The 21,721-nt window shown below is 45.3% G+C and overlaps 1 protein-coding gene across 1 annotated transcript; it reads left to right on the top strand.

Annotated features, from left to right (window-relative positions):
* The first annotated feature begins 299 nt into the window (after window positions 1-299).
* Window positions 300-21,155, top strand: ATG4B (autophagy related 4B cysteine peptidase). Its single transcript, XM_061451685.1, has 13 exons — window positions 300-454; window positions 5,433-5,531; window positions 6,066-6,137; window positions 8,262-8,360; window positions 9,218-9,319; window positions 10,139-10,211; window positions 11,273-11,352; window positions 14,536-14,732; window positions 15,744-15,822; window positions 16,567-16,712; window positions 17,278-17,334; window positions 17,620-17,713; window positions 19,499-21,155. The coding sequence occupies exons 1-13, from the start codon at window positions 445-447 to the stop codon at window positions 19,570-19,572; spliced, it is 1,182 nt and encodes a 393-aa protein (XP_061307669.1). The 5' UTR covers window positions 300-444; the 3' UTR covers window positions 19,573-21,155.
* Window positions 21,156-21,721: the final 566 nt, after the last annotated feature.

The following is a 21,721-nucleotide window of genomic DNA, read 5'->3' as shown; positions in this document are numbered from 1 at the left end:
GGCGGGGGAGGTCTACCCTCCAGGGGGAAGAGGGGAAGGGCTCGGCCGGCTCAGTATAACACGATGGTCGCACCCGTACACCGGATCTTTCCCGGGCGTACGTGTCAGGGGCCGCTCCCGCCGGCGTCGTGCGGAACAAACAGCGCCCTTACGCGGCGTCACGCCACCTTCGCCTAACCCCAGCTCCGCTGCCCACACGGCGCCTCTCCCCATGCCGCGCCGCCTCTCCGTACGGCAAAATGGCGGCCTCCAGCTCTCGAAGGAAGCCGCCCGGCGCACTGAGCCATGACAAGCGCCGCAGCAGCCAACCGCCGCGGACGCCGGCGGCTAGCGGCGCTCCCATTGGGTGGCGCCGTGCTCGCGCCAGCAGTCGCGCAAGGCTGCGCCGGGGCGTATGTGTCGGCGAGGACAGCGGCGGCTGCAGCCCTCGCCGGGGCCGCCGCTATGGACGCAGGTGGGTGTCGGGGGCGGCCGCTTCCCGCCTGCGGTGCCGGGAGCGCTTCTGCTTCTCACCCAGGAACCCGCCGCCCTGCCGAGCGGCCGGTTGGGGCCTGCGGCTTCCCGGGGCGGCCTAGGCCCAGGCGGCCCGGAACGGCGCGGCCTCTTACGGTGCTCGGGGGCGCGTCTCTTACCTAGCTGGTGGCCGGAAAAGTCACTGCTTCCCTGGGGTACGGTCCTGGAAGCGGCGTTCTCAGCCCTGTGGGACCCGAAGGGGCCTGGCCGCTTCCCTGCGGGATGCGGGGGAAGCCGGGGGTTCAGGTCAGCCCAGCGATGGCTCCGTTCCTGCCGCTGCAGGCCAGAGCTGAGAGGGAGGTCTGTCAACAGAGAGGCGAATCCCTCCTGCCGTCACCAGCTTGGCTTTTACCGTCGTGCCTGAAGGTACTGAGCTCTTCCACGTAGTTTGGCGGCATGGCCTGGACAGGGCTGCCCGGGAAGCGAACCAGAGGGTGAAAGCGGTGGCTGTGGCCACCTACTGCACCGAGGGGTGAAGAGACTGAGCCCCTCCTCACCTTCACTGAGAATGCCAGCAAAGCCTTTCACGCTAGATGTTTTGCTTCATATGGGGTAGAAGAAAAAGAAGTGTGTTAGCACTCGCCTATTTCCTAGTCTTAAGTTAGTAACAGCTTTCATTCATGCTCTGAGAGATAAGTGATGTTCCATAATAACAAACGTTCTCCTGTGCTGCCTGGGTTCCACCCCCATGTTGGGGGAGCATGTGTATGAAACAGGGAGCCGGTAGCTCTCATCCCTCCAGACTGCTGTCTTGACTTGGTTTTGGCCCTGGTGCAGGTGCTGCTTTTGTCAGTGTATTCCAGCTGATAATGTCCTGCCTTTGCTTGGTGTGTCCTTGTCTGTTGATGTATCCTGTCTCACATACCTGGGAACAGAAGTGCGTTCCAGCAAGTGAACTTGCATAGTGGGAGCTGGGAGATGTGTTTGGTTTCCCTTTGTGCAAGTGTTGTGAGGATGACCAAGAGAAGGAAAACCTTGCTGTAATAGACAATAGGGCTGGATTTCCAGTGTGCACAGAGGAGGTGGGTCTCCGGGCTTTGGAGCAATGAGAGCTCAAGCCCCTTTGTGTCCAGCCATGCCTCTGAGACTGTCAGGGGCCTAGTGGGCAGACTTTCAGCTCTTCGCTCTGGGTCTCCAAGCAAGTGCCACTCTCCAGTTGAATAACATTCCTCCTTGGCTGTTTCTTAATGACTCATGGTTGCTTAGATAGTTGGGATTTGTCTTGTTTGAAAGGTCTTAGGGGAAAGGAAAGAATTTTATTTCTGCAAAGGCCAGAAGTAGGGATTCGGGCTGTTCTTCCGTTACCTGTTTTGTAGGTGTTTTATAACAGTGAGCTTCACTAGCACAATATATTTACCTTCTCGCCTCTCTTTTGAAATACTCTACATCCACTGGCATTCTTCCTCCCCACACTGCCTTGGCTGATGCACCTTTATTAGCTGAGGGAGATGTTCATTCCCCCTGGTTTCTGATTCTTTTGTGGCAGTGTTAATTGAAGGCTGAAGGGAAAATGTCTCTAAGCTATTGCAGGCTCTGCCTGAGGAGCATTTCAGTGTCCCACAGTAATACCTCTCTAGAGACTGGGGAAGCCCAGGAAGCACTTTGGGAAGGGACATCTTGCAAAGCGTGTTTTTCCTTCAGTGTGGTGCTCCAAATCTCTGCTTCAGTATTTTGTATAGGAAGTTTTTCAACAAAACATCTGAGCTGTGCAGGCAAACTGTAATCAAGATGATGCTGGAGCGAACATCAGCTGTTTGCTGTGCAAACCACAGGGAAAATCACTTGCCATGTTTCTATCTGAGTCATCAAAGTTTTGACTTGTTACTGGTTTGCCAGAGAGACAGTTTTGGAAAAGCAGATAAAGTTACTGGCTGTCAAGGATGTAATTTGCCTTCAGCACATTTGATGATATCACCAGTCAGGGGCTGCTGCCCAGTGCTGTGCTTCAGTGTTTGATTATGTGGGAGCTTATTACAAGTTGAGGTGATGTTTTAAGCTCACCTTTTTTGTTGTGCAGCTTAAGAATATGAGAAGGGAGGCAAAACTTCACCCTCTACCCTAATTCTGTGTATCAAAACAGTTTTTTAATGGTCTTTAATGCAGTTTTAGTTTGAATGCTTTTACCTTGGTTGTTTAGGATAGTTGTTTTCTGTAAAGGCATGTACAAAGCTTTGCCTTTTCTGTTGGGGCTTTCTAGTGAGGGTGTGGGATGAAAAGGTGTTCTGGGACACTTCAGCAGACCCCGTGGAAGGTGTGCCATGAGGCAGAGATCCAGTAAACCAAGAACCATCCGCAGCATGTCCAAGGCTCCTGGAGAGCAAGGCCAGCTTTCTGAGGGTGTGCTTTGCAAGGCTGGGATTCTTCGCTTTTTAACAAGAAATCCATTGTGCACAGAAAGAAGTCGAACTATTGTATTGGATGTGCACTTGGATTTTCTGCAGAGGCTGCTGCTCCACTGTCCTGGATGCTGAAAGGTCGGTATTTAAAATAGACTGAGGGCTTCTTGAAGGTGAAGTTTTGGAGTACTGCCTGAGAAATTTGCTGATCTCACCCAACTTTTGCAGCTCTGAAGGACCATTTTCAAGTAGGATTTCTGCTGGTTGATTTTCCAGCTTAATTTTCAGACCCTTTGCCTCTAACTAAGTGGGAGAGAAGAGCTCCTGTGCAAGCTGTGACATCTTTGTATCCCTGCCTGAATTGTTTGGGTCCCACTGGCTCATATTTAGCTCATCTGCACCGTAGCACAATGGATAGTTTTGAAAGAGTGCCAGTGTATGAAAGTAAATGCTTATAAAGGAAATGGTGGCTTCAAGCCTTGTGGGGAGCTTACTGCTCCCATTATAATGTTGTTGATACTAACTGGGAGCAATCATCTGGATTTTCTCCCTGTGAAGGAACCTTAACTCCTGCATATAGTACTTGTGCCTTTTCAGATGGTGGCAGAAAACAACTAATGCCTGACCACATCTTTCAGATGTGCGGCTCAACATACAGGACCTTTGGGCATTCAGCTGAAGGACTGCAAGTCTGGGACCTTCCTGCTGAATGCACAGCATCATAGCACTTGTAGTTTGCATGTGCTGCATTCCCTGAATAGGCAGCTGGTCCAGTGGGCAGCCTGGGAATCCCTCCTGCCTGCTGCCCCCTTCCTCTCCTAGCTTTGATTGAAGAGGAAACATTCCAGCAGATCCTTGTGGTGAAGCTGCCAGTTGGCAAATCCTGTGCTTGCTAAGGACCTGTGTGATGTGAAGCACAGAGGGTGTGACATTTGAGAAGATGAGGAAATGTTTCTAGGAAGGAGAAAGAGGGGTGGTAGGGAGCTTGATAGTTTCTGTTTAGCACCCTTGTTTCACTCATTTTATTAGAAACCTGCTTTAAATCTTTTGGGTTAGGGTTAGGGCCAGGGTCTAATTCAAAATATGATTTAGGAGCCTATTTGTATCTCTGTTGCCAGGGTTCCTGTTTAAACAGTAGCTGGTCTTAGTAATGGTGTCTTGCTGCTGCTACTCAACTATTTTCTTGATATTTGGAGTTGGAATTTCAGGTTATGTACCCCAGGGGCAGGAGGCTGATGAGGCACCTACAGGAGGGCAAAATGTCTTGTGTAGCTTGTTTGCCCAAGCACAGTGAGGAGTATCCTAGATGTCTGGATGGTGGAGCAGAACCGAGTGGTGACTTCCTGGAGCTATCATTGATGCAAATCAGCCAAGTTGTTTAGTGGTGCACCAGATGATGCTTTCGAAAGCTAAGGGAATGGCTGGGAGGAAAGTTTGTCTTATGAACAGCTTCTACTTGTGATAAGGGTGAGGTCAGCTACATAGGCAGATGAGAGAACATCAGCAGGTGTCTCTCCTGAGAAGCAAAAGGCAAAGTGTGCACCATGTGGTGGCTTTCACAGGAAATGGGACTGAGAGGAGCTTGTGGTTGTTTAGTCTGTTGTACTGTTTTAAACTCGTGTCATGTTACCACAGATTTTATTGTATTTGCTGTAAGAGATGTTTTCAATAGCCACTTTAACAGTTACAGAACAGTCTGGCTTTATTCTGTTTTAAATTTTGTGGGTGCTTTGTTAAAGAATTGACACCTACAAAATGAGATAGTTCTTTTCCAGGGTTCCCAGGCCATATTTTCAAATGCAGATCTAGCACAGCACAGATCATCCAACTTTCCATTTTAATTTATTTTTCTTGTGCCTTTTGCATGGAAGCATAGGCTGCCCTGATCCAAGGGCAGCCTGTGCTGCTGAGTTGTTCTGTAATGGTCATGTAAGAGAGTACATGCATAGGCACTGATGGATGCCATGCTGTGAAGAGAGCCAGTAAAATAGACCTAAGGTTTGCCTATCATCTGTGAACAAGTACAGCTCTGTGTTCCTCGGGTTTTAGTGTGACATCTGTAAAGGTAGTGAAGCTCCACAAGCTGCAGGCTGTTTTCAGGGCAGATGATGACTTCCGCTGGATTCATTTCTGCTTGAGGAGGAACTGATGGGCAGAGTGGGGGTTAGGTCCCATTTTGTTATGATGTGTGCTTTTTATTACATTCTCTGGAAGAAGATTATTTTATCACTTTGCTCACTTGAAAAGAGGACCTCGATATCGTTGATGGCATACAAGATGGTGCATGTTCTGGGGGATACAGTGCAGCTGCCAGCTGAAGTCCTAGATGTTTTCTGAACTGGGTAGAGCTTGGAGCTGATCTAACCTGGAAATCCCTCTGCTTTTCTGCTTGTGTCAGCTCTCTGTGCCTTCCAAGAGGTGGTGGTTGCAGGTGGAGCTGTATCATTCCTTGCCAGCTAGAGCCAGGTGCTCTGGGTGTGTATGTTACTGGGCCATAGCAGTTCTGATTCTCTGGTTTTGTATGGTTTTTAAAGCACAAGGAAAAGCCCTGAAAAGTATGTAATTTCTCCTTTCTCTTTCTAGCTACTCTTACTTACGACACTCTCAGGTTCGAATATGAAGACTTCCCTGAGACCAAAGAACCTGTTTGGATCCTTGGCCGGAAATACAGTGTTTTTACAGGTAGTTTGCCTGCACAGTGCAATGTGCTCTAATGCTCCAGAGGATTCTGTTACTATCATAACGTTGCTTTCTGAACAGCAAGGTGACTGCAAACCTATAAGCACACTACAAAGTCTGTCTGTTTGCTGGCAAAGCATGCAGGCTGTAACTGCCCAGTTTCTGTCTGTTTGGCCATTTCCATGGACCCTGGAATGTTCTTGTCCAGAAAGTTACCAATTACGGGGCCTTGTGTCACGAGGCCAGAATGGTTGAGGCAAGGAGACAGCTCAGGGAAAAGGCAAGAAGGTGGTTTACTGCTCCGTAATTTGCCTATGACCATAATGTGTTTGGGTTGCTTGCAGCTAATCTGGGGGGAAAAGTTAAGTTTCTTCTGCACAGCACCACTGTTCCTCAACCAGTTTTTGTCTCTGGGCATGCAGACTGTGTGAGAAGCAGAATGCTGCTGTTGTTGGGGAAGGTGAGTGGGAGATGGATTTAGCTGTGTTTGGTGCTTCCTTCACATGCATGCCTTCCAATGCTTCCAAAATTTTTCAGAGAAAGAGGAGATCCTGTTGGATGTGACCTCTCGGCTTTGGTTCACCTACAGAAAGAACTTCCCTGCTATTGGTATGTACTGTGGACAAGTCTAAAAACACCCTGGAAGTGGTGATAATTCAGTATCTCTACCTAATAAAACAGTCCCTACAAGTATAACATTAATGTGCTTCCATTTATAAGGATCAGAAATGCACTTCATTAACTTGACTTTTTGCTTACCTGAGAATGAGAATTCATCATGTCCTTGGGTATGAGGGATGACAGGAATTTTAAAAAGGGTGCAAGAATGAGTTTAGGAAGCCTACCTAGAAACATCCTTTCTTTGAGCAACATGGGAATTTTTTTGTACTTCATGTTCATTAGGTCCTACATAAATCTATCATGTAATATTATTTAATGAAGGTCTTGGGGTTGAAGTGGATTAAAGTAATGAAAGCTCAAGATGAGGTACTGAAATTACCGCCTTTGTGCATCTGCTCTAGACTATGTGTGGATTTCTTGTTGCTGGGGGAGGTTAAATGCCTGAAGTGGCTGTTACACGTAGGAACTTAATGATATGAGGACCTTTTCCCAGTGAAATGGAAGGTAGAAGTCTTCATTCCCCAAGATATTCTGCATGGTCTCTTCTGTGGTTTGGTTTTGTGTACTGGGTGGAAGGTGTATCAGAAGAGATCTAAGAGCAGGTAAATGGGTTTACAAATCTCATCCATGTCTCCACTGTCAGTGGGGAAAATTGCTCAGATTTGGAAAAGAGACTTCTTGGTAGCTAGTCCTTCTGGTTTGTTCTGTTCTTTCCCTACTGCGAAACTCTTTGCCTAACAACTTATGAGACATCTTTAATGCAGTTTAGTCCCTTTAAGTTCATGTTTGTAAGCCATAGTTAAATGTGTTTGAAATTGAAGGGTTACCATGTCTTTAACTATGGCTCACAAACATGATTGGGGTTTCTATGTGAGTTATTAAAGGGGTGGGGGGCAAAACAGAGATCCCATTTTCTGAGTCATTTCCCATTTACAGTATACATATGATTTGCATGCCATACAGCAGACCTTTTCCAGTCTTTCTTTTCCCAGTCATCCCTTTTTACTGTTCCCCACTTATTCTCTGAAGAGCTCACAATGTTTATGTGGGCAAGCACAGAGGAAAGGGGAATGTCTAATGCTAATTTTGTAAAGCATTATCAATTTTGGATGTTGTCTATGTTATAAATTGCTGGCAAAACTATGGAAGATAGCTGCTGACCATCCAGAAGTTGATAAAATATTTCTCTAGAGTGATTTTTCTGCATATGCTTTTTATGCAGAGTAGTTGCATAAGGATTGAAAGAAGAAAGCAGCATTGCAAAGAAGCTACTTCTGCCAGCTGTGCTAAGGCATAGCTCACTGTGTGCTTGTAAGACAGCTTACTTGCTGTGGTCACACTATAAACATTTTACGTGTGAAGCTTGTAATAATAAGCCAAAGTGTCAGTGAAGGAGCAGCAGTTTCCTTTTGAAGTTCTGTCAGGGAGGTGCTTCCAGCCTTGAGGCCTTTGTCTAAGGCTTTCTAGTCTGAGCTAATATCCAGCTTATTCTCCAGAATTATGCAGGATATGGGGATTTAGTTATTGCTGAGGTGGCATTTCTGGTTGATGGGTTGTTTTGGAGGTGTTTTTCTTTGGCCTAAGTTGTTCACTTTGGAATCTCATCCAGCCATAGCTGCTTATGATGTGTAAATTCTTGGGACTGATTTGTTTTGCATAATGAGTTACCTTCTCAAGATAAGGATTACAGGAAGTTGCCTGTAAGAAGCGCCTTGGTATAGAAACGTTCTCTGAATTGGGCTGGGAGTCTGCAGCTATGTTCAAGGACTGTTGTACTCCAGAGGAATTCATCTCTCTAGTTGAGTTTTTTTAATTTCCCTTTGAAGTTTTTTTTCCCCTTTCAGTTCATGTTAGAGGATTTTGTTTGGTTGGTTTTAAGAGATGCCAGTAAGTTACTCAATGATAACTACATTTTTGTCTTCAGCCTTGGGTATGTGAGCTAAGATAGTCCTTATTCACTGATGTCCTTATCCACCTGATTTCTTGCGTGAACATGCTACCCAGGTGCAGACTTCCAGTGCTTTAATTTCTTTTCCCTCTGCTTTCATTTCTTCTCCCTCTTTGCACTGTTTTACTGTTCATTACATACTTATTTTCTGGCCTTGTTTGCAGGAGGAACTGGTCCCACGTCTGATACTGGCTGGGGCTGTATGTTGCGGTGTGGCCAGATGATCTTTGCTCAGGCCTTGGTCTGCAGGCATTTGGGAAGAGGTAAACCAGTGCATACCCCATATCGACGTCCAGGGCCACGTGCTCCCACCAGTGCAGTCCTTGTAAGGACAGCAGATAACAAGGGTGCAGCTGGGAACTGCTGAAGGCCCTATAACTTTTTCTTCAGTTTTCTCAAGTTCAGGGCTGTTGAGAGGACAGTGTACTGGAAACGCTGAAACAGCTGTTTCCCTGCTCTCTGCAACTACATAGGTAGACATAGTTGTACAAGCCTTAAAACAAAGCAGAGCCCTGTCACATGCTAGTTAAATCTACTGAAGACAAGAGCATAACAGATTTTTCTTGAAAGTTATTTCATATAACTAAGTTTGAAACAAATTCATAGATTGATTGTTTTTTATAGTTCAGATTTGTCGCATTGCCCTCACTTACTGAGTGTAGCCTCTTCTTCTGAATGTTTCTGTTCTTGTGCTTGACCTGTGTTTGGTCTGTAAGAAGCTCTGCAAGAGCTTACTTTTGACAGGTGTTGATGGCTTTTGAATTTGAGGGGGATGATTTTTGTATTGAGGTCACTTGTGTTTTCACAGAATACGTAGCTCATACCTGTCGATGAGAAATTGTAATTTTATTCCCCATTTGTAGGGTAGAGATACAATTTTGTTGTCTGATTTTTGCTTATTTGCTTTTCTGTGGGTGATATTTCTTTATCCCAGCTGTGAGAATGCTTACTTTTTATTTTAAATTAATTTTTTAGCGTTGAAAATGACTCAGATACCAAGTAATAAGATAGTGATATGAAAATTGGGTCAGTTGATTAATGCACAGGGAATTGTAGCTTGCAGCCTCTTGTTGCTAATAAATACCGTGTTTTGTTTCATGTATCCCCTTGTGTGTCTTAGATTGGAGGTGGATAAAAGGGAAGAAGCAGATGGCTAATTACTTCAATGTTCTTAATGCCTTCATTGACAAAAAAGACAGCTACTACTCCATTCACCAGATAGGTAAGAGCCTGGGTGCTGAAGAATGTGGAGATGCTCAGTCTGGGTTTCCCATGAGTTTAGAACATTGCTGCTTCTTTTACTGGCTTGGTGAGGGGGTCAGGTAGTACGTGACACTCTGCTGCTTGTTTTCTAACATGCTGTCAAGCTACCATTCTTTATTACGGATTATGATGCACTTTTCTTTTTGACTCCGTTAAGGCCATCAGGTTTGCCTAATGCTTTAGGTTATATTCAGCATCACTTTCCATACTGTAGCTAGCTAAGGTGGGAGGAATTCATGTGCCTGCTGTTTTTACTAGGACCTTATCATATGAGAAGACTGCTGATCAAAGAAACTCTCAGAAATAGCAAATGGATTAAGGAAGGATCACACTTTCATATAAACTTATCTGGCATAGAAGCGGCCTGTTCCAGTTTTTCTTAAGAGCCTGTAGGCTCTTAAGGCACTATTAAGGTATAGCTTCAGTGAACAGAACTTCAGATTACAGGGGTGGTCTGGTAATCAAACAGTCTGATGTTTCTTTTGAGGTAATATTGCCCGTTATGAACTTCTGCATTACTGCATTTTGGGGAAAAGATTTTACTTTATAGCCCTTCAGGGCATGCTTTTTTCTTTCATCTACATTAAGATACCCCATGAGAAGTCCTTTGCAACCCTAACCGTTCTGTGATGCTATGAAAGGGTAGATGAAAGGCTAGATTATGCTGACTTAACAGTGTTTCTAAGTGAGATTTCTTCCCCATTAAATACAAACTGATTAGGAAGGGAAACAGTGTGGATGACATTATTTGCTAATTATTTTTTTTCTTGTGATGCAGCCCAGATGGGAGTTGGCGAGGGAAAATCCATAGGTCAGTGGTATGGACCAAACACAGTCGCACAAGTGCTGAAGTAAGTGCTGCATTTTTCCTTTACATCTTTTGAAGCGTGCAGTGGGGTCATTTGGTTTGTAACCTCCTAGTTTACAGGTTTCTGCCCATGGGCTGAAGTGCAACTATATGTTTTAATGATGTTAAGCCAGCAACCTGCTTGACCTTGTTGACCTGCTTGACCTTATTGACCTGCTTGGACAGAAGGGCTCTTTCCAAGTTCTTGCCATTTATATGCTGGCAGGATGTGAGAGGAAACAGATTTCAAGTTGAGAACAACCCCCAGAAATGTCTCTCCACATCCCACAAGTAATGTGCTTGCTGCTAGAACGGAGTACAGTACCCTGCAGCAGACCAAAAGCAAGTTTCAAAGTAGATGATCTTGCTGTTGTTTGGATCTCTGACCTGACAACAGTGTCTTCATTATTGTAAAGCTTCAGTGAGCTATCAAGTCACTAATGCATAGCAGAAGAAAGCATTAGTATTTGCTACCTGGGTTCCATGGTGACGGGCAGAGGATCATAGTAGTGCTAGAGCATGGACTGCCTTTAGTAACATTTTCTCTTCTGTCACTGTTCTTCCTTCACATTGATTAGATGAGCAATTGTAACCTGTTCTCTGGAACAGGTGTAGGATTGCCTGAAAGCAGCTTTCCCAGATCAGACCATATGCCAAATTAGCTCAGGATCTGGTATAGGTGATCAGGAGATATGTATGGAAAGTCAGAGTTATTTTTCTTTTTCATTTATTATTATTTACTTTTATGCTCTTTCACTTTCTGGTAGCCGGAAGTTCTGGGATTCAAGCTGGAGGTTGTATCAGTGCTCTTGTACTTGTACGCTGTTGAGGGACAAATTCCCAGGTGTGGTCTCATTCGCAGTCCCATTTGCAATCTTGTTTATTCTTCTAGCCGTAATAACTAGTGGCAGTGAAGCCTACAACTCTGATACATGTATAAAAGCATACTTTACGGCATAACTGATAAAAGCCAATCTCTCCTAATCCAGTTTCTCCTCTCTGATACCCCACCATCTTTGTCTTGTAACTAATCCCTGCCAACTTTTTGTTTTAATTTTCCTATAGAAAACTTGCAGCTTTTGATACATGGAGTTCACTGGCAGTACATATAGCCATGGACAACACAGTAGTGATGGAAGAAATCAGTAAGTATCACATGGAGATGGGATATGGTATATCCTCTGGCAGCAAGAAGCTGAAAATAGCTGCAGTAAACAGAAATAAAAATGGAGAGCAGATAGTACAACACAAGAAGTATGAAGTACATGTTCCGTCTTAAATCTGTGGCCAAGAATACTAAAACAATCCAAGAATTGCTGTTCTAGGGCAAGGAAGTCCCTTGTTTGACTTTTGCTTCATCTGATAGAGCCTCTGACTTAGCTCTGTGGTCTCTGGATCTGGAGAGAAGATCTTCTGACCTTCAGATCAGCTAGGTGGGAGCTGCTTGGAAGGTGGTATCAAACTTGTTTGTAGCCACAGGTGGCAAGCAGTGAGAAGCTGCTTTCTCTCATAATGGGGTAGGAATGTCTTTGCTATTGGGCAGAGTAAGAAAACTGGAACAGATCGCTGAAGACAAAAATGAAAAACACTGGGGAGGCAGGGGAGGGGAAGAGAAGAGCGTCTGTCCCTGTAGTGCATCTCTCATCATCTTCTAAAGAGTGATGACTGGTTGTTTCCTTTACTGCTCCCTTCCCCCCCCCCCCCATCCTGACAATAGGAAGGCTCTGAAGGCTGAACAGCTGTACAATGTGTTCATCCCTAGCATGCTTGCTAGGTCGCAGTGTCACAGTAATGGAAGCTGAAGGCCTGCATTGCTGGTAGCTGCAGTCCTGCATGGTGCTGGCCACACAAGCCTTCTCCTTGCTTGCCATGGACTAACTTGTGGGACAGTGCATTTACACAGCACAAACCTGTGCAGTGTTTTCTGCTGGGTTAGTGTTCTGAAATGGCATCTAGAACAGTCCAGTGAGCACTGGAGCTGGTGGAAGGTTATAGGCAAGATCAGGGCAGGCATTGTTTAGGCTGGCTCCAGCTGCTGTAGAGCCAAAATAAATTAACAGGCAATTTGTCCCTAGAGTGCAGGAAAGTCACTATGTGAAGTCACATCTCTTATCAGGTAGTCTCAACTGACACAGGATCTGACTGAGAAGTGCCTGTATAGCCTTAGGTACATACAGTCCTCTGCAGTTATGTGCTAATGACCTTGGCTTAAAAAAGGCCAACATGAAAACAGAAACTGGATTTATCTTCATCTTAAGCCTGAAAACATTACTTTTTGCAGCCAATGTGCTTCAGTTCTAGCCTTGGGTACGCTGCAAGCTCTTGTCTGTGTGACACCAATTGTTCAGCACTGATGCCGCTTCAAGTAATGTGTCCATACAGATTGTAACATGCAGGGGGTGTTAGTTTATTTTCCTGGCTTGTGAATCATAATGTACCCATTCAGGGCCCAAAAGTTACTGTATAAATGGTTCTGATATGTTTTATGTCTGTAGATACCTTGTGCCCAAACATCTGTTGACAGTGAAGCATTCAGAAGTTAATGTTGTTTCATATCTGTGCTCAATTGGATCGCTAATACTGTCCACCCTAAAGTTCATAGGAAATGCCTTTTGCCACATCCATCTTTATCCCTTCTGAGTCAAGTCTGTTGTATCAGAAAGGGGCTCTTAGTTTTGGGCATTGGAAGATTCTGTGTATCACAAAGGTGGTGAGAAACCAAGACAGTAAAGCCAGTACCTGCTAGCAGCAGCAGCTGCAGCAGAAGAGATGTGGTGTCATATTTGTTGTAATATGTTTGCAGTAAATGGTTTGGATCCAGCTGGGAAGTTTTAGGCAGGTTCTGCTGTGGTGTGGCACCACAGCACTGCAAGGCCTACCAAAGAAGCGAGGTGAATTTAGTCTGTGCTGAGCTCTCTACTGCTTAAACTTGGGTGAAATGTGTTCATATCACAGTGCAGAACTGACAGTTGCTTTGCCTGATAAAGAGACCTGCAGTGACACTCCATTCAGCAACAGCTTTGGCTTGGCAGCTGGTTTCAGATCATCAGAACAGGCAGGCTACTGCAACAGAAAATACCATGACCTTCACTGCTTTAGCAGGGTAAATCACTACAAATAATGACTTTCAGTTTTCTCAGGACCTTCAGTAGCTATATGCATGAGAGATGGATATGTACACCTTCTCCCTCCATGAGGGACAAAATGGAGAGCAACTGCAAACTCTTTAGTGCAGGTTCTCTCTCATACTGAGGTTTTAGATCAAAATCCTCTTCCTTCTAACCTTGGGTGTAACATTCTCCTTGTTCAGCTGGGTTTGAAGCTCTTCGTATGAGCAAACACCCTGCTGAGATAGCTGGTGATGAAGGTGTTTACATCGTGTCCTACCTGCTAGTGTCCTGGCATTCAGCTTAGCCCAGGAATAAATTAAACGAGCCTCTGACATTGTCTAATTGCCTTGGCTTTAGATTAAAGCTGTGGGTTTCTTTGGGGGTCTGGGTTTTTTCTTCACGCACCCAGCAAGTAATGAAATTGGCCGGTGAGACAGGTAGGCTTGGAGCTGTTTCTGTACCACAATTTACATAATCTGGTTGCATTACAGCCTGCTGTGTGTTTGTCAAGCCTGTAGAATGAGGATGCATAGCGCTGATGTTATGTGTATGCCCTGAGGAGTTCTGCTGCCCCATATCTTACTGCAAAGCTTGTGTTGAAATTGCAGAGCTTAATGATCATCCTGCTTTAGGTCTCTAAAGTAGCTTCTGAATGATCCCCAGTAAAATCTGTGAAGGCTTTAGTGAGCTTTAGGAAAGTTCACTACTACTCTGGACAGACACTGTGTGTGTGTCTTGTGACAGCACTCATTGAGTATTTCCTGTGTTCAGCCATAATGCTTTGCTCATGCGGTTCAGCTGTCTTCATACCCTCCACAAACTCCTCTGGAGTTGAGCACTTCAGATTATCTCTTCCTGCCTAGACACTTCCTGCATTCAGGACTCTGGCCTGACCTCCTGATCGGCTCATTCAGCCTTGTTGCCACACGTTGTTGCTTAGCTGCTCACCTGCTGGAAGAATTTGCTTTTTAACAGCCCAGCAGATGGTGGCTGTGAGTACAACATGCTTTGGTGTAATCTTGAAGCTGAGCCTTACCAGAAGCCCTGCAGGGAGCACATACATCACCTGATCCCATCACTGCACCACTTTAAGCTTTTTTTTAAGTGCAGTAGGCTTTTAGTAAATAGCAATTACTGATAAGAGCTTGAATAGAGTTACTCAAGGTCCAGAAACGGAGGTTATTTCTGATGCTTTCTGCTCCTGTTCCCTTTCCATAGGGCGGTTGTGCCAGTCCAACTTCCCGTGTGCTGGAGCTGCAGCATGCCTTGCTGTGGAGTCAGACGTACTCTACAACGGGTACCCAGAGGAAGCAGGGGTTAGAGACAGGCTTTCACTGTGGAAACCATTGGTGCTGCTGATACCTCTTCGCCTTGGGCTCACAGAGATCAATGAAGCCTATATTGAAACACTGAAGGTAGGGGATCTGGAGCTCAGTTCCTGGTGTTCTGGTTCTTAAGGACCCTGTTGTGCATTACTTAATTTCTAGAATTTGGTTTTGGGGCAAAAAATACTCAGAAGTAATTTTCCTATTTGCAAAAGAAAAATGTGTTTAGAGACAATCCTTGTCAGAGGTCAGGGTGTGGGTTCTTGCAGGCTATAGTTAGAAAAATTGTGGGGTGGGATGAGGGGTTGGGGGTTTTCTTTGTTTTGTTTTGAGTTGGTTTGGTTTTGAGGATCTTACTTCACAACTTAATCACAGATCTTCTCTGTGGAGCATTAGTTCTGCACAACTGTACTGTGCTTGGTGGCAATATAAGCATTAATGAATGTAGTGTTTCAGACTCCCTGTAGCTCTGATGCTGGAACTTGTCCTGCAGACTGAGGCTAGAAGCTGGCAGATGGTTCTAGGTTCCAGGAGGCTGCAGGATTTAGGGTGTGCAGAGTACATGCACAAGGCAGGGTAGGGTGCATATTGTCTTGCTGTCCAAATGCTAGTGAGCTCTGAGTTGCACTGGTAAGAGAACTCCAAATTCATGCTGAGGTTACCTGTCCTTAACTCAGTAATTAAGGTGCCTGGATACTACAGCTGGATAAGGAACTTAAACTGTTTCCTGAGTGATCGTTCCATTCCATGGGCACTATTGCTGCCTTATTAGAGCTCCAGGGGATCTTGCCACTGATTGCAGCAGAGCCAAGACTTGCCCAGACCGAGTCCTGAAGTAGTGCTGCTCCTTCCATCTGGTGCATCTGTGTGTTCCTGTCAGCAGTTACAAGTGGTTTTAAGCTGCTTCCATGTTCCTTGAAGGTCCTGTGTTGCAGCCTTCCTCATGGAGCTTCTTTCTGGAAATAGCTGTTCTTGCTGCTAGAGTTGCTGATTTTCAGTGTTCCCATCTTTCCTTCCCACTGCATTTTTTGATGTTTGCCTTTGTTGCCACCTACTGTCTCACTGTCTGTCAGCTGTGTGTTTTCTGTATTGCTTTTCCAGCACTGCTTCATGATGCCCCAGTCGCTGGGAGTGATCGGAGGGAAACCAAACAGTGCTCACTACTTCATTGGCTATGTAGGTGAGTGCCCAGAATACTGCAAAGACCTTCCAAGCATCTCCCCCGAGCTGAAAAAAATACTTGTGGAGTGGTACAGCTCCCCTGCTTGGTCTGTTGTGCATGCTGCAGGGTGGTCCTTTCCTGTGTGGAAGGCTGCTGTGGACTGAACCTCTGTGTGAGGACCCAAGTGATGCTATACTATAGCAGCTTTGAACAGCAGCTATAGTATAAGCCAAAGTTCCACTGTGTAATGCTAAATCCTGTCTGTAAAGAGGTGTGCATAGACACTTCTTCCTATGTGCAGTGCTGATCTTCCTTTAGGGGCTTGGCTGGATTTAGTTGTCCACTTCCTGAAACTCTACAAACTATTTACTGTTTCACTCTCCTCTTTCCCTCTGATTTTCTGTCTCTGCCCAAAACCTCAAGCTGGTTGTGCTTTGGATTTCTGGGGCCTACTTGAGCTCACACAGGACCCTGGAAAGCATGTGAAGGACCAGTACCCAGATAGTGCCTGCGCCTTGATCCCAGGGTGTTGCTGTGGAGTGACCACTGTGGTTCTGCTGGCAACTGGCTCTTTGCCTGTATGAGAATCATTTGGGAAAGTGTGAGAAAACAAGTTGTCCCTAGAATGTGTGTTCTGTTGTGGTTTTATGAGAGCTGGCTCTGTCATCGCTCTTCCTACTCTTTCTATCTCACCATTTGCCTCTCAGAAGAGCAGCTTCTACGTGGTTCTTCCTATTGATGTCTCCTTGCCTGTCTGTCCAGGTGAGGAACTCATTTACCTGGATCCCCACACTACACAGCCTGCAGTGGAGCCCAATGACAGTGGCTGTATCCCTGATGAAAGCTTCCACTGCCAGCACCCTCCCTGCAGGATGAGCATTGCTGAGCTTGACCCCTCCATCGCAGTGGTGCGTTCCTACCCTTTGTTTCCAGTCACCCAAAGGAGCGGTGTTGTGGTCCCTCTGTTCCATAGCCATCCCTTTACCCAGGGAACTGGCAAAGGGCAGTGATGGTGGGTTGGGTATTCTACAGGCATGCTGTGCTCTCAGCAAGTGCTGCTGTGGGTTTTGGTAATGATGGTAAAGAAGCTCCTCAAGAAGGAAGCACTTTGGTCCAGGGAAGTTCCACTTGCATGGCAATTAAATGCCATTCCTCATTTCTCTCAAGTTTAGTTTAGGCTTTGATTCCTGCCTTTGATGAGCAGATCCAAATCCATTCCTGAATCCATATTATGGTTCAGTGTGGCTTGTTTTCTGTTGAACCTGCAATGCCTTACACAGACCTTTGTTTCCATGTGGGTTGTTTCTGCCCAGTTTTCTTTCTGCAGTAGAGCAGTCCATTACACTGATGATTTCAGCACTTGGACAGTCTGGTCACATCAAGTGTATGGGGAGCATTCAGTTTAATGGGGCAGTGTAAGCCACAGTTTAAAAGTAAGGCATTGAATGCCTCTTTCTTTTTTTTTTTTTCCAGGGCTTTTTCTGCAACACAGAGGAGGACTTTAACAATTGGTGCCAGCAAATCAGAAAGGTTTGTGTTTATATCACCAAGAAAGAAACAAAGGAATATAGGTTATTGTCTTGTTTCCAAACTGCTACACAGAGGCCATGTTCTCTGTAGCATCATCCCATTTGGTTTATTAAACTACCAAGAAGAGCATAGCTCATGAAATGCTGTTGATGGTGTGAGTCAAAGATCTGAGAAATGTTTTTTCAGCTGCAGTGAAGTGCCAACAGATTGTTGTTACCCCTTAAAGACCCAGAGCACTGTGGGTACAGAGTTGTTGGTTCTTATGGCTCTGCTCTTGCTCCACAGCTGTCCCTTGTAAGAGGAGCGCTGCCAATGTTTGAACTGGTTGAACGCCAGCCTTCGCATTTCTCCAACCCTGATGTCCTGAATCTCACACCAGGTAAGGCCCTGCAGGGGGGCAGAGTGAAAGGTGAGGTGATCCCTACTGGAAATTGTATGGAATTGCATGGTGACTTCTAGTATGTTCCTGTTGCACCTGGAGCTCTTGGGTCAATTGATCTTGTTTCTTTGTGAAGCACTTTCAGCTGGTGTTTCACAGATCCCATGGTGTCTCAGGATGATTTTTAGGATGAGCCTGTGAATGAAGATGGTGACTGAGGGAAATTAAAAACAAGTTCATAAGCTATCACAACAACATGAATTTATGATTTATAAAGGGATGCTTGGAGGAATTAAAAGGGTCCATTGAAAAGGCTGAAAAATGAGTTTCTAGGTAATGAAAATGGTCAGACAGGGCTGATCAAACTTAGTTCCAGTGTAAGTCACACATTCCCTGTAAATGTGCTACTACCAATGCAAAAGGGAACAAGCGCTGGGCAGTATCTTGGCTGTCAGGCTCTGTTTATCGTGTTAATAATGTGCACAAACATTGTAGGAGATAAAAAGCCATTGACTGCTTCTGCCAAGAGCAGTAAGTATACATAGACAAACCTACCCTGTTACCAGGCATTGGACTGTGTCCTGTTACTTGCATCCTGCACCCTGTGCTTACTTGCTATCTCTCCTTAGCATGAACTTGAAAAGCCTGCCTTATCTCACTGTGCTTTTCTGTCAGAATGCTTGATTGCCTTCAACTGCCAATTGATCCTTACCTCTACTAAATTCTCCCTAATTGCTGCCTTTCTTACTCTTAAAAATGTTTTTGTAATGGGCTACTTGTCCTTCTCTCCCTTCCCTACCTTTTAGAACCTTTCACATCTGCTATGGCCATTCTGTTTCTCAACAGTCCTGTCCCTCACTAGAAGGAATAATTGTACTTTCATGATTATCCAGCCCCTTGTCCTTATTTTCCCCTGCCACTTGGGTGCTACTTGTGGGCACTGCAATCTATGTGACTGCCTTGTATCACTGGTTTTGATCACTGTGCTGTGGGATTAAAGCTTGTTACAACATGTCTGGGGGGAGTGTTCAGCTTTGCAGTTCTCTGTCTCCAGCCATCAGTTACTGCAGTTAGGCTTTTGGCTGGCTGTTCTGCCAGCGAGTGCTTTCATGAAGCCTGAGTAGGTTTCTCCTTTACTTCCACAGCTTGCACATACATTCTCACCTGCATTTCCCTTATGGTAAAGTTACTTCCCCTATAGGTATGTGCTGTCTCCTCACTATAGAGTTGGAAGGGTGAACAGGAGGGATTAAATACATTATCTTTCCTCACAAAATGGACTGTACTAATTACTTCTGAGAGTGCATGCTGTGTAATTACATTCCCCAGTAGCTGGATCAAAGGCATCTGTAGCATAAAACAAGTCTCTGATACATGGGGGATGGGGAATGTTCCCATATCACTTAATTGAGCCAGAAATCTTCATGGCTGTTATTACAGACCTTAGGCAAGCTCTTCTATTTTGGGCCTATTGAGGCAGAACAGTCTCCTGCTAGTACAGAGCTGCTGTACAGGAAGGTTATACAAAACTCACAGCAGTGTTGTGCTGCATCAGGGATGCTTTTGGAATCTATGAGATGTGGTGCACCTTCTGTGCACCATGTAATTCTCTCCAATGCATTTTTCTGTGCTACTGACATGTTCTCATCCCTCTCAGGGCCTTCATTGGGGTATCTGGAACTTGCAGGCATTTAACACTCAAATTCTGCTACTCTTCAGCTGATCTCACTGGTGCTGAACAGTCAGTGCATCCCATGGAGCTAGCGCTTCCTTTTTCTCTTGCAGACTCTTCTGATGCTGACAGATTGGAAAGGTTTTTTGACTCCGAAGATGAAGACTTTGAAATTCTATCCCTTTGAAAACAAACAGGAAACTGACTGCAAATTTGTGTTATGTGTTGGGAGAAGGGGGGGAGGGAAGCTCCTTCAAGAGCCTGGGGCTACCGGTTTTCATAGGTGCTTGCTGCCATCCCCACCTCGTCCATCCTGGCATTCTGTGCAGCCTCTGAGTGGAGAACAGATGAAGAATCAAGTGACACAGCCTTACTGTCTGGAGTCAGAATTTCTCAGTAGAAAACAGTTGCTGGAAGTGGATGCAGTTGTGCTTAGGAGTTAAAAGACTTATCTGTTACATCAGCAGGTCAGATGGCCTTCTGGGGAGGCATAGAAATCATTAATCCTTACATGGGGACTCTGAAGCTTAAGTAGAGCTACCCATCATTTAGCAGGTGAAATGTAGAGTTAATTCCTTTAGCAGCTTCTCTTCTCACTGGCCAACTTGGACTGCAGCTCACAATGCAAGTGAACAACAGACACAGCTGTGAAGCCCCTGGAGTGCAGATGGCCAGGCTTCCTACAGTACACCTCCTGTCCGTGCTTTGCAGTACGCAGCACTTCCTCCTAGATTTAATGTCCCTCCTCACATGCTATGAAAAGGAAGTTGAGGGAATTTACAAGTAACTGGTAATTCAATAAGCAAAAGGCTGTCTGGGAAAGTATGGAGCAGACCTGTGCTGCTGGGGAGGAACATCTCTATCTCAGTTTAAATAACAGCAGAAAGAATGGAAGAATAGAAAATGTGTGTGTTCCTGCTCCGTGAGTCAATCAGACATTGTGCTTCTACAATGGATTAATGTCTACAGCAAGTATCTTCAGGAAAGCTGCTTCAAGCAGAGAATTGGATTCCGTAGTCCTGGAAAAACAACAGTCCACAGCTGGGAGAGGCAAAATAGGGCAGCTGAGATCTGCCAGTCATGTGCCTGCTTGTGCCAGCACCCCAAGGGAACTAATCCTGTTGGTACCAAAAATGTGAGCTATAGAATTCCTCAAGGTGTCCCCCGTGAGTTGTAGTTCCTCCAGCTGCTCCTGTTAGACATTCCCTTTCCAAATCAGAAGAGGGGCCTGAAGGTCAAGTAGGCTTCCTAGCTCAGTGGGTACCTTTCTTTTTGTTTTCTGCCAGCTTCACCTCCCTGCAGAGTATGCACAAAGGTACTGTAGGAGCTAACCCAGAGAAACCCATTTCAAGTCATCATCCCAAAGAGGGCAGTAAAGACAGAATGCCTTGAGAAGGTCAAATTATACTGGAAATTTTAGCTACTTTTAAGATGATAGCTCTGCCTGGGGCCCTTTTCCTCACAGAATTTGGAGAAGGGTTAAAGAGTAGAGGAGAGCTGTCTTAATGCAAACTGCAGCAGAAGTTGCTGAAGTAGTTTCCTTCATGCACGCTGCAGATTGCAGACCTGTTTACAAGGCTTTGTTTTCTACATTTAGGATGGAACCTGTCAGTTGATGCTTTTGTACCCAAGGCTGGTGCCAGCTGGCTAGAAATGACTTGTTTCTCCTGTCACTGATACACTGATGCTCTCTAACTGTCCCTGTTACCCAAATGCAGAGGTTTGAACTGGGAACCACAATGCTTCTGTCACTAAATTATTATTTGCTGCTTTCTGCCTGCTTCTCTCCTCTCTTGTAGTTAGAGGAAGAGGCAGCAGTGGAAATGGGGCTGTGCTCCATTCATCTGCTTTCAATTTGTATCTGAATAAACAGATTAAACTCTTTGCCTGTCCTAATGTTTTAGCAGATGGCATGAAGGTGGTGGCAGGTGGTATCTAGTAACCCTGCAGTGGGGTTGGGAATGCTGTCAAAATTACTTGGTTTTACCCTGTTAGGGCAATGAAAGGGAAGCTGTGGTGACATTATCTATTGGGACTGTCAAGTTCATATTCCTACTCCAGTGGGTAAGCACCTGCAGACATGCTAGCAGAAAAGGAAAAACACATTTCCATAGTAATTATACCACCATATCTGTGCACCTTTCAAATGATTTAACATTCCAGTTTACTGTAGTTTGCTGGTCATTACTGATGACTTAGATGAATTCACAGCTGCTCTGGTGTGGCAGCCTGTTCTAGGCTCTTTAAATTACACTGTGTAGGAGTCACAAGTAACTGTTCTGATCTTGGCCACAGGAGTAACTTGACCAGTCTAAAATAATTTAAAGGCCACTTGC

Source organism: Pezoporus flaviventris, unplaced genomic scaffold, assembly GCF_033815535.1.
Source record: "Pezoporus flaviventris isolate CSIRO_AGI_PZ_B2104156 unplaced genomic scaffold, CSIRO_AGI_Pfla_v1 ptg000013l, whole genome shotgun sequence".
In the NCBI taxonomy this organism is placed as follows: Eukaryota; Metazoa; Chordata; class Aves; order Psittaciformes; family Psittacidae; genus Pezoporus; species Pezoporus flaviventris.
The sequence above is the reverse complement of the archived record's forward strand: the minus strand, read 5'-3'. Positions and strand labels throughout refer to the sequence as shown.